This window comes from Mytilus edulis, chromosome 7, assembly GCF_963676685.1.
Source record: "Mytilus edulis chromosome 7, xbMytEdul2.2, whole genome shotgun sequence".
NCBI classification, from domain to species: domain Eukaryota; kingdom Metazoa; phylum Mollusca; class Bivalvia; order Mytilida; family Mytilidae; genus Mytilus; species Mytilus edulis.
The window spans coordinates 47,550,047-47,563,620 of NC_092350.1; the positions used below are offsets into that span (position 1 = coordinate 47,550,047).

General features: G+C 31.8%; 1 protein-coding gene across 1 annotated transcript; it reads left to right on the top strand.

The window, feature by feature from the left end:
- Positions 1–3,904: 3,904 nt before the first annotated feature.
- Positions 3,905–12,585, top strand: LOC139482894 (perlucin-like protein). Its single transcript, XM_071266924.1, has 4 exons — positions 3,905–4,426; positions 5,061–5,146; positions 6,659–6,755; positions 11,861–12,585. Exons 1-4 carry the CDS (start codon positions 4,105–4,107, stop codon positions 12,073–12,075), a joined length of 720 nt encoding a protein of 239 aa, XP_071123025.1. The 5' UTR covers positions 3,905–4,104; the 3' UTR covers positions 12,076–12,585.
- The last annotated feature ends 989 nt before the right edge of the window (positions 12,586–13,574 follow it).

Below are 13,574 nucleotides of genomic sequence, written 5' to 3' on the forward strand. Positions count from 1 at the left end.
TTCCATCCTTGAAATATGAAAATGCATATACAATATATTAAATGAAATCTTCAACATGCGAAAAGTAATAAATAAATAGAGCACGCATACTTTTGAAAGAAGTTGCTGTTAAAATGCTAACAATATATTTCCCTTGTCCTTTTTTAATAATGTCTTCATTCAAGACAATAATTTGAATTCCTCGTACACATTATAATAAAGAGCACTACTTTTATTTAACTTAACAACTAAATGAAATACAGATGTGCCTACTAGATGTATAATGTAAAGTGCATGTATTATGTATAGCTGTACTGTTTAGTATATCCTTTACCAAATGTAAACTATGACTTGAATACTGCAATATCAATATCAGTAATGCACTAAAACCACAGCTAAGAAGTTTTATTGTCATGCTGGTACAGATACTTCAACCAATTCAAAAATTGTTGTGTACATTTATTATTGCAGTTTTTGAAGGTACGGAATGTTAATTATTAGAATACATGTAGTTTACAAATGTTAATTAGCACAAAAAGAACACACTATTTTTTACAATATGTTTTAATGTTGTTGTTTTTTCATATATCGAAGGTTTTGAAAAAAGGACTTTTTAACAAAAGACAAATTGCGATGAATATTGCATATCATAGTTAGACAAATGAGCAGATACCTCATACAAACGAAACGCTTCAACACGAACAGTTTACAAATATACAAAAAGTAGATTTCAAGAAATATGGGGTTTAGTTAAATATAAAGATATATATCATCATATAAATTCGATCAGAATCCTATACATTCCTATAGGAACAAAATCTTCTTAAAATAACTTTGCTCCACACAGCCGATGTCAAACTAACAACCTGATCCTTATGCATCCTGAGTCAAAACTCACATATGTATGCTGCTATCGTATAACAATTACCATCTACTCATTCGAAATTAAAATTTGTAAATGCCATTCAACATCTTTCACTGTTTGGTTGATTCGGTTCATTGGAAAAAAATAAAATCCTTTCATTTGGTTTGCTGATCCATTCCAAATCACTGTCCTTGTTAAAGTTGTAACCTCCCAACCAGTATCCGAATACTTAAAATAATAAAAAAATAAAATAATGAAATTGAAATTTCAAAGGTTCCATATAATCGAGTCAAAAAGTTATTTTATTGAGGTACAAACTATAGATTAAACAAATTCGTATGGAGCCAAGTATATTTGTGTCATTGAAATGTCGATTCATTTCCGTATACATTAACTGATACTTACCATTCACAGATGGAGATAGTGACCATAGTTATCGCTGCGTTTGAATATTCTAATATTCTCACTGTACATACAACACTTTATTTGTATACAAATCATTATTAGCAATCTGATTCAATATTTTTCGCCTTTCAATTATTGTTTCACAATATATATTCACGTTAGTCGTGTGAACTAGAGCACATATATTATAATTATAATATTCAGTGTGACAATTTAAGTTAAATGTTGAAGTAAATACATTCTAAATATTGATTGTACAATGTTTTCTCATAAGCATAACAAGTGAAATATATGTGTATTTATTAAATTCAACAAGAAAACCTTATGTACAAAATACCCACAAAAACTTTTAAATAAAATGTAGCTGCCCTAATGTGCTAAACGATATGTTAACATTTACTAGACATCAACATTTTAAACCAAATGCTTGATTGTGTGTGCATTTTATATTCCAACATCGTGTGACATTATCTACGAAATGACATAACCTAAACAAGAATCAAATAAACATGTATATACAATTACATAAAATTGAGAATGGAAATGGGGAATGTGCCATAGAGACAACAACCCGACCATAGAAAAAACAACAGCAGAAGGTCACCAACAAGTCTTCAATGTAGCGAGAAATTCCCGCACCCGGAGGCGTCCTTCAACTGGCCCCTAAACAAATATATACTAGTTCAGTGATAATGAACGCCCTACTAATTTCCAAATTGTACACAAGAAACTAAAATTAAAATAATACAAGACTAACAAAGGCCAGAGGCTCCTGACTTGGGACAGGCGCAAAAATGCGGCGGGGTTAAACATGTTTGTGAGATCTCAACCCTCCCCCTATACCTCTAGCCAATGTAGAAAAGTAAACGCATAACAATACGCACATTAAAATTCAGTTCAAGAGAAGTCCGAGTCTGATGTCAGAAGATGTAACCAAAGAAAATAAACAAAATGACAATAATACATAAATAACAACAGACTACTAGCAGTTAACTGACATGCCAGCTCCAGACTTCAATTAAACTGACTGAAAGATTATGATTTCTTCATATGAACATCAGGCACAATCCTTCCCGTTAGGGGTTGTACAGTTAAAGGATAAACATTCCCCAAGTGTTTCTTGCAAATAGTTCATTAGTGATAAACTCGCTCTCAGCTTCAGTTTCTATTTCAGCCAAATTTCCTCTGAAGCATGTACAATTATTCTGAAGTATAAGATCAAATAAACCCCATGTAAATGGTTATGAGTAAAATCTGTGTTAATGTATTTGAAAAAAAAAAAAAAACATTTGGCTATTATTTTCATTTCTTCATGTATCTTTTGGCTATTGTATGTAGTTTCAAATTTGTCGGTTTCAATTTATTCAGATGTAACCCGTTCAAACGTCAAAAAGGTTGAATGCATGACGTTTAGCTTTGATTGTTCAGTGGGACAGACATTTCGTAACATGACAATCATAAAGGGATTGATCGTCTGTTTACATTTAGAATGTCCTTCTATAATCATTATATATTTATAAATTGTGCAAACATTGTGTTTGCCAACGATAAACATTGTGTTTGCCAACGATATCATATAATTGATTAAAATTTAAAGAGAACATATACCAACAAAATACACATATAATTCAATAACTATGCATTCATCAGTTAAAAGAATCCAATACAATAACAAACAACATCTGCAAGTTTCCATCAAAATTGTACCATATAGCGTCATTACATGAATTGAAATATTTTGAAAGCAATTACAAAACACACATTGACGTAAAAGTCTGCATTTTATTTGTATAGGCGTCATCATAAACAATTAAAGAACACAAACAAGTACATTTTACCAAAATGTCATTCTTTACTGCAATAAAAGAAAGTTAAAAATAACGTCGATCAAAAAATAAAATGAAATATTTTGAAATATAGTTATAATGTAGAGCAGATAAATATTTTAGAGAATTCACACGAACAGTATAAAACGTAGAAAATATTCAATATTTTGTTTGTTTACACATTGAATTACATGAAAAACAAAAGGTATACATGATAGTAACATATGTTATTTATTTAGAAATACATGTTTTGATAATTCTGTAACATTGTTTTCGAAGCTGTCGGTCCTAGTTCTGATTTCGTTAAACCTGATCTGAGAATGATGCTTAACATTGGGGATAACGTGAATGATGTCGCTGTGGTTTTTCTGTAAACTATAAAAAAAAAAAAAAAACTGTAAACAAGTGTTATTTGGTGGTTTGGTTAGAAATAAAACAAAAAGAAATCCCGTGTTTGTTCTATCAACACATATACATGTATGGCAGTTGTTTTTCGTTCGATTCGATTCTTAATAAAGTATCAAGTCCTATTTTGTCAGCTTTAACATGTGTTATTGACTTCCCCCTTTTTTGAATTTACATTTGTGACCAATACTAGTGTTGATATTTTTTTTATCGAGGAAATCGATAAACATTTCGATGTTAACTAACTCTTTTTTTTCAATACGATACATGATATATTTTTATTGGTCCTCTCCACGGTAGTGCATATGTTAACCTGTTTTATTATATGATTTTTGTTAGAAATCAAATTGATTGATTTACACTGGACTTGTATTTTCAAACATCGTTTTAGATATGACTATTTGAAAAGCATATACTCTAAAGATCTTGGGTATCCATTTAATTTTAATAGAATCGAACGAGTCAATGATATACATTACAACATTCCAACAACATGTAATAAGGAATTATGAATTATTCAAACTTCCGATAAATATTAAAGCAATTTGATTGGATCTTTTGACCTTTGCTGCATATTTAAATGTTGTTAAGCATTCAATTGCAACACTTCGACTACGTTTTAAAATGAAGATGCAAGGTTTCTTGTTAATGATTTCTATGATTATTTTATCTACACCACTAACTTACTGTGCCATGAGTGCTGTAAACCGGAAAACAAGTACTTTCACAGTCAAAAATGGAGAAAACATAATGTCGTCGTGTAACACAACAGATGTCTTTTCAAAATCCGAATCAGCGTGCGGAGCGAGGTGTGTATTACATGATGCATGTTGTGTGGCCAGTTTTTCTAAAGAATCTTCAATATGTCGTCTCGACATAAGTGAAAACTGTTGTGTAGCCACCAACACTGCCATCGGTTGGAGCGTTATGACAAGAAACCAGCACAGTAAGTTCAATGAAGTTTTAATAACTATAACTGATAATTCATATAATAAACCTCATCAACCAGTTCCCTCTTGTCTCTGTCTGTTTCTTAAGATTGTATAACATGACAATTTATTAGTCAACATTGTATGTATATTTCATGATATGTTCCTTAAGTCGTAACTACAATTCCCTTCAAATAAGACTATTTACCGGACGACCAGTGCCACATGTGGAACATATTCTGCTTACCTTTCCGGAGCACCTGAGATCACCCCTAGTTTTTAAATGGGGTTCGTGTGGCATATTCTTTAGTTTTCTATGTTGTGTGTACTATTGTTTGTATGTTTGTCTTTTTCATTTTTAGCCATGTCGTTGTCAGTTTTATTTTCAATTTATGAGTTTGACTATCCCTTTGGTATCATTCGTCCCGCTTTCATATATTTCATATCTTTAATACATGTACTTAGTTTATCAGCAGTACGTATTCTTAAGTGAATTAACGTCTGGTAGATTTACAATGTAATAAGTGACTGTTGAGCTGACTTATAATTGCAAAATATTCAATTGTCTAAATAACACAAATTTATAATACAAAACATTAACCCTACAATTTTTCAAGATCAATGTTAAATCTGATTTTTCTTTGTTTAAAGTTCCAGCGACATGTGCAGGATGTATCAGCTTTGGCAATTCCATGTATTCTATAATTGGAGATTTGACAGAATGGGAGAAAGCGAAAGTAAGTAAAAATAGTGTAGGCTTAGAGCATTGACGAGATACACTAAGGTCATAACACTCTTTGCATATGTTTTTGAAATGAAAAAAAGGAATTTATGTATATGTTCTGATCATTTATTGATTTTAATGAAGTTATTAATAAATAGACATATATAAAATCATCTTAACAATGCTAAAAAATAATGGGCAACTTTATCATAAAATATCTTATTAACAGGCGTATTTCTTCGCTTTATGAAGACCCTTCTTACTAGAATATACAATAAGCTTGTTCTTCTCCTTTATACAGAATTGGGATTCACATATGCATGATATATAAATAAGACGATGTGGTATGAGTGCAACTCTTGATCAAAGTCTCAATTTGTAAAAGTAAACCAATATAAGCCAAAGAACGACCTTTAACACGAAGCTATAAAGGGTCTCAAACATGACAAGTGTAAAATTATTTGAGGGGGCTCGCGGGTCTAAATCAACTTTTTTTTCTAATATAGGATTTTCCTATGTTTTTCTATGATTAAACTTTATCTTATACCTAATGGAAATATAAAATAAAAATATGGGGTCACCGTTCATTTAATCTCACAATCTGCCTCCTAAAGAAGCATACATATTGTAAATGTCCTTTTTTTCTGTTGAACTTATAGGAGAAATATCGGTCATTTGTTGTTGGTAATATCGAAATAAAAAAAAAAACTAAATTACAGAAATCGCAAACATTTTACAATTATTTAGTTTATGTATAGCTTGCTTGAAAACGATCATAAAAAAATATAGGTCACCGATGAATTAAAAAAGATATTCCAATTTAAACGTCAAAATATGACATTTTTGCACCAACGGGAGATAATTTGGAGCTTTTTCTATGATATGAACATTTTAAAAATCATCTGTGGCCAAACCAAATCGATTTTCCTTGGTGATTTTTGTACCATATTATAAAGTAATAACTAATTGTGTAATAAATACAATTTAAAATGAAAAAAACAAATGTTTAATTTTTTGTTGATTTTTTTTTATACCCGCGAGCCTCCTTCAACAGGAAAACCAACGGTCTACCCTTTATAAAGATCGAGAAACGAGAAGCATGTATGAACGACATCATCAATTAACATCCAGTGAACTTCAAGCTCCTGTGCAGCATGTTTAAACGTTTTAATAGCCGCCAACCTTCACCCTACCCTGAAACAATATATTAGCCCATAGAAAGATACATTTTTGAAAAGCTTAACTCAATCAAAAATATTTAAACAATAAAAAAAAAAAAAAACACTGAGCGATATTTACATAAATGAACACAGCGTGAAAGTCCAGCACCCAAATTGTACTTCTTTAAACATAGCTTGAGATAATATAAGGAATGTTTTATTTACTCCTAAATATTTAATGTTGTGTTGTTGAAATCTTTAATTGTAAATATGAATACATTTACATGTGAACTATTATAGTTTTTTTAAACATTTAAAAAAATGCTATATTTTAAATAGCTTTTTCTCTAATAAACACGATAAAGGTAAACTGTAAATGTATGGGAGGTAAACTTGTGGAAATGGAAACATCAGAAGAGAATGAGTTTATTAAGAATGAAGTCAGGACACTGAATACTGGAGGTAATTTTTTTATATTTAAGTGCACATACAGAAACGTATACGGTTGACTTCAATAAAATAGCACACCGACCCAAAAAGAGCTTAGACGTCAAGACCCAATATTCATGTACAAACAATCTCTATACAAAAACAAGTTTAAAACTGCAAGATTAACATTGTACCTTTTGTCGTTTTCATCAACCTATTAAACTATATTAGACGAAGAGGAAAATATTTCATACTGACTATTAAATTCCAGTCTCAGATTCACTGTTCGAAATAAAAGATAAGACGACATTGTTCTGTTCTAAAAGGAATAAAATGACATATTACCAGTGTTTTGCAGTACAATTACTTGTGATGCCGCGCCCAAGCAACGACTAAATAATACCAAACTAGAGATTAATCAAAAGAGATTTGCGGTTTACATCAGCTGGACAGCAACAGCAAACATAATCAAAGCACCAATCGGCATACACCCTTTCAAAATCTTTTCGCTTACCGATCTTAATATGCAAATTGAAGAAAGACTATAACCACTGATTTTCTGAAATGGAAAGGGCAGTAACAAATTATAAAACAAAACACTAATTCCATGATGGGAATTGGAGAGACAAGTGCACGACCACGATAATAACTTGTATAACGGATTACCATTCTTTCAAAATGATATTTACAAAAATTGTGGATATCTAAGCGTGGCAGCATATATACGATAGAATGGACATCAGCACGGTCTATAATACTAATTAGGGTTGTTAACGGGTTAAGCATCGGAAGGACCGAATACCAAAAATGCTAACCGGTTAACCGGACGTTTTTTTTTCAATTTTAGTAGATTTGAAAAAAAATGTAGATTGAAATCATTAATAAATTTATTTTATTTAGAAATTATTTGACAGCTCAATTATCCAGTATATTGATTGCTATGGGTAATTCATAAAACATAAAATTAATTAGAACTTAGGCAACTTGTCTATCAGCTCGGGGCTAAAACTTAAGTAAACCTAATTAGTATACAAGTCTTTTTAAACTGTAATTTGAAATCAGTTATTCTATATAGAATGTAAAATAATAGATCATTTTATTTTAAGTCGGGTTACATGAAAATTACAAACATAAGATCTGTAGAGACTTTTGCCGACACATTCCAAGTTTTCACGATCTCCTTCACAATTTTATTTTTTTATTTGATATTGCGCATACACCTACATCTGAATGTGCAACCTCCATATCGTTCAAGCTAGGCTTTGTCATATTTTAAACGAAATGCCAACTAAATAAATTGAGAAATGCAAAACAACGAGAATGTAATTAATGTCCTATACTTGATGGTTCGAGTTTTCAGACATTTTCAATTCGACGAGATCAAGATGTTTTTTTTTTTTAATCTGAAGTTATTACAAACGCCATAGTAGTTACGAAGTATTGGATTATACAAAAGTCAACCTTCTTAAGGAAACCTCACAGACAAGCCTTATAATGTCAAAGGACAAAATTTAATTCATCGTAATATAAAATATATTTGAAGGATGCAACAAATAAGGCCATCACACATCATCTTAAACTACCGGTTAACCGGTTAACCGGTTTATCGCTCGAACGATTATTCCAGTAACCGGTTAGGCAAAACTGTATGATGGATTATATATTTTATAAGCAAATACGTTTTTGGATTTACCTAATATGTATATCCAATAGACACTATACAGCTTAGTATAACATTTATACATATATTATACAAATTATTAAGAGAATGAAGCGGATTATGACATAAAGACCTATTCAACAAACAAATCCACTAGGATAAATAGGTCTTTCCATTTTCCCGTAGAAAGACCTATTTGCTTTTTTCTGATTATTATTAAGTCCTTCAACCTTTCTGTGGAAAGACCTATTGCTTTTGTTCTGATTATTAGGTCTTTCTTCTTCTTAATCTGACAATTTTTTTCTTCACCAAATTCCTTCGCTGTTTTGTTGTTTCGCAATATGTCGCTCAGATATTTGGAATATGATAATGAACATTTTATTCGCTGTTGAAACTGACACCGCGTAAAAAAACTTTTCCGTGTAGGAGGTATCTCCCCGAACACTGTTTTCCTTGTTATCGCTAAAACTTTCCAACCGTATAAAATTGCGACAAATCTTATTGACCAAATTGTTCGTAATATCCTCAGGATGTGCTAATTAGTTTTGACGGAAGCTATCCGGAGACTCAATATGAGAGTTATTTCCCCTTATGCATTTGATACAAATGATATGCACATGAACTCATAAATCGTAAGGCGCATCAATCTATAGTGTGTTTATTTGAGGTCCTTGAGTACCCAACTTAAAAAATGAGATCAAGGTCAAAGGTCAAGGTCATGTTCTAAATTTTGACATTCACTTCAAACTGTTTTTACTCAGAAAAAATGTAGGGGTGAAATTTAAAAATAATGAGATCAAAATGTTTGTCGCGACACGATTAATTTGGAGATTTTGTGTCGTAATGTTATACGTCATTTTTTGGGGGTTCTGTGCCACAGAAATGGAAAAATGAACAAATTAGCTAATAATAGCTCCAAACTTTAAATCTATCATGATGCGTACTTGTAATTTATCCTTGTTAATCATTCAAGGCCCACAACCACACCTCTTGACCCCCTCCCTTTTTTTTTTTGATTTTTCTTTTCTGTTCTATTAAAAAAAATACCAATCCTTCTTTTTATGATCAAACATCTTTCTTGAAAACAAATCTATTCCTGCAAAAAAAAAATCTGCTTCAAATCATAATTTTTGAAAATTAATCGATAAACGTTTTGTTAAATTACTATTTAACCTGCATTATTTTTTGTGTGCATGCAATGAATGAGTAGACCAGTGGTCAGTGATTGGACAATAGTTTACCTGTACAATAAATCGAGAAAATATATTTTCTGTTAGCAGTATAAAGTACGTGCTGTCTGCTTGACGTTCCAATCTCAGTGAATCTGGATAGAGAAATTAAAATCAATGACGTAGAAATCCCTCCAAAGGTCGTAAATAGTAGTAAAATCCTAGAATCAAATTTCTAGACATGCTTTTGAAAAGAAATCTGTGTTCCCGTATATAAGTGTACTAAAAAAGCATACAGGATCCGACATCAATGACCTGTAAATGAAAGACAACTAAATCCGTTTGCACATTATTAATACATATAGGTGCGTTCAGGACGAAGTCTCTCTCTGCAAAGGAATTAATCTTTCTGTGTATGTTGATCAGCTTCATGACGTCACTATCACACCAACCGTTCGATGCAGCGCCTGCTACCTCATTTAATATAGGGGTTTTCCACTTTTCGGAAAGAATCAAAATTTGAACAAAAGATCCATGCAGGTCAGGTCCGATTTCCTTTAAATACAAGTTTGAATACAATGCACACACAATTATATTAATAAGTAAATAAGACACAAATTCCGGAAAGCCCTATAAAAAAAAGAACATTTATAAAGGAAGATGCAAGGCTATTTTTGGAGGCCTGTTTAAAACCTTGCAGGTTCCACTATGAATATAACTAAAATGCTGCACAGATCCGTTTTTTGTGTGCTCCTAGAGCCTAGGTCTCACGTGTTTGAACACGGGCACTAGGCTCTCAATGCCGTTTTCACGTGTTCCTAGGGGCTAGGTCTCGAGTGTTTAAACACAGACACTAGGCTCTCAATGCCTTTTTCACGTGTTCATAGAGGCTAGGTCTCAAGTGTTTAAACACGGCTATAAGGCTTTCAATGCCCTTTCACGAGATCCTAGAAGGTAAGTCTCGAGTGTTTGAACACGGGCACTAGGCTCTCAATGGCTTTTTAACGTGTTCTTGGAGCTAGGTCTCAAGTATTTAAACACGGGCACTATGCTTTCAATGCCCTTTTTACGTGGTCCTAGAGGCTAAGTCTGGAGTGTCAAAACACGGGCACTAGACTATCATTGCCTTTTTCACGAGCTCCATGAGGCTAGGTCCCATTGTTTAAACACGTGCACTAGGCAATGCCCTTTTCATGTGATCATAGAGGCTAAGTCTCGAGTGTTTAAACACGGCCAGTAGGCTCTCAATATCTTTTTCACGTGTTCCTAGGTGCTAGGTCTCAAGTGTTTAAACACGGGCACTAGGCTCTCAATATCTTTTTCACGTGTTCCTATGGGCTAGATCGTAAGTGATTAAAGACTTTTTTACACAAGTTTTATTGGCCAATAACTTGTGTAGCCAAGACCAAAATTGTCTTATTACGTTTTATTCAACGTGTTTGAGCGTTTCAGTTTGTAATTTGAAAACAAACTTTTAGTTTTGAATATTCCTCGGAGTTTGGTATTTTTTTTTATATTAGTTGCTGTTTCATAAATATGAGTAAAGTTAAAGGAATATGCGTTGTACGTCAATATTTCTCAAGTACTACAATCTGCATGGTAATATTCTAGAGTTCACATAGCTAAGATCTCAATCTATAAACTGTATTAATACCAGTATTCTATTAATTGTATTCATTAATTTAAACTTCATATATCAATATAACCTGCATAATAATAGTCTTTTATTTCTGAAACTATTTGACATATTTCCCTTTTCTTTTTAAAGTTATTAATCAAATATATTTCAAACAATAAAAGAATTTGTTAAGAAAAATCAACGCTCATACATGTATACAAATTATATATTCTGTGTTCAACTCAGATAAAATTGCACACTGATTCATTCTATTTAATTTCTATTTTCAAAGCTGCAATGAAATGATTTGGAACCCAGTTTGTCTCATTCATGTCTGTTCTTGTTGTTGTCCAGATAACATAAGATGTTTCAAGGCCTCTTTTTGGCCTAGGTAGGATTAACCTATGAAGGTCCTTTCGAACATTTGGATTGCCTAGCATAAGATACACGGAAAAAAATGGTCTGCACAAAATACTTGAAAGTGAAAACAATCAACCAGCTGATGCTAATCAAAAATTGCAAATGCATTCAACAGCGAACTGATACGATATGCACAAGACCTCACCCCACAAAAATATTTTGTAATGATGAGCAGTACTGTAGCCTATTGTAGAATAAATAGTTCCGTTTTTCCAAAACTCATTACGCATACATTATAAGGACCAAAATACAAATATTTCATTTTTTTCAGTCAAAGGATACTGGATCGGTGGTTATAATTTCAACAATGATAATGACTTGGAATGGATCAGTAAACCTTACCAAGTAATGGCATTTAGTGACATGAATGGAAGTCAACCCGACAAGCCACTGACCGAGCTATGCATGATGATTTGGAAAAGTTTTGATTTTCGCTGGGGTGATCATTCTTGTAACAGCCAGCTTTCATATATATGCGAATTTTAGAACCAATAAAGTTAACAATTTTGAACAAGTACTTGTAGATAGAAAATTGCAATTGATGATATCGGTCATGTTTGTACGATGATAGACGAACAAGTGATTCTATTTAAAGCAGTTAAACTTTTGATATTTGGTAAATTATTTCCTGGCATCTTATTCTGTATATCAAAGCATCTGCTATGCATGATTTGTTCGTTTATACAATTAATCATCTATTAGTTTAAATAGATGTGTTCGTACAAATGAATTCCTTCAATTTGTTTACCTTTTGAAGTAACATTTGTTATGTATGGTAAGTGTTCAAGAGGTGGGATTTTAATATGACTTTTAAATTTTCTTAGTTAAGCAGGCAGCACTTCTTGTAATACTTTGAATCGTTTAATGCTGACACAATGTGTTTTAGCAATTTTGTTAAATAGAAGTTTCATATAACATCTAGACAACATGGATACATGTTTAATTGACGCTATATGATACATGTACAAATATCAATATATAATGTTTTATATTTTGTATTTTTGTCATGTTTGCATTTGTTTTTTGTTGATGTGCTTTGTCTATAATTCAATGATGAATGTTGTACCCCTATTTTGACATTTATACCTATCATGACTGTTTGTTTTGTCCACACATCGTTGTCAATATAATGGAATTGTATGCGACTGTCATGCAAGTGAGAGGTTAGATAGTTATTAATTCAAGGTTAATCCACCATTTTATGCATAAGAAAATGCCCGTACCAAGTCAGGAATATAACAGTAGTTATCTATTTGTTTGATGTATATGAGCTTTCGATTTTGCCTTTGATATGGGACTTCTGTTTCGAATTTTCTTCAGAAATTAAAAATTTTTTTTTTTTTACTTGGTAACTGTTTGATAATCACATTTCGTAATTATTTTTCAGGTGATCGGTATATACATTTTGATTCTTAAAGTAAAATACACAACTGTTACAAAAATGGTCTAATGAGATGAGGTCTATACCATAATCCACGTGCAATTAATCATAGCTCATACGACTTAAATTTTCATGATTAAGATGCCGATTTCAAAGCAGATATATAGTTCGTTAAATATTGATAAAATTTTCTTATAATTCATAATTATTGTACAAATTGCCCATGACAACTAATCATGCATTAATTCTAAGTTGTCAAACGTAATTTGAGTGCATTCAAAATGCTTAAAGGCCGGTAGCTGATGCATTTGTTTGTTTGAATATATCTGTTTATTAAAGATCGCAAGGATGTCATGTGAATACATTTATTGGGCTTCAAGAGCCACATTTGCAATAAAGCCTACAATGTCTCCGCTTTTCATAATAGAAAAAATAAGTTGCGTCATGAGGAGATAATGATGAACAAAGTAAAATCTTGTCCGTATCATGCTCTTAAATCTGTTATTGCTATCAGACTTAATCATATTGCGTTATTTTGTTTTTCTGATACTTATTGCTAACCTTTTTTGATTAGTATTGGTATGCCTTGTAAGCCAGTTAAAAG

Bases quoted from the DNA above. Each gene is read 5' to 3' on its own strand.
- LOC139482894 (XM_071266924.1), top strand. From the start codon at position 4,105: ATGAAGATGCAAGGTTTCTTGTTAATGATTTCTATGATTATTTTATCT. The intron at 4,427-5,060 runs GTAAGTTCAATG...CTTTGTTTAAAG, and splicing joins TATGACAAGAAACCAGCACA to TTCCAGCGACATGTGCAGGA. The intron at 6,756-11,860 runs GTAATTTTTTTA...CATTTTTTTCAG, and splicing joins CAGGACACTGAATACTGGAG to TCAAAGGATACTGGATCGGT.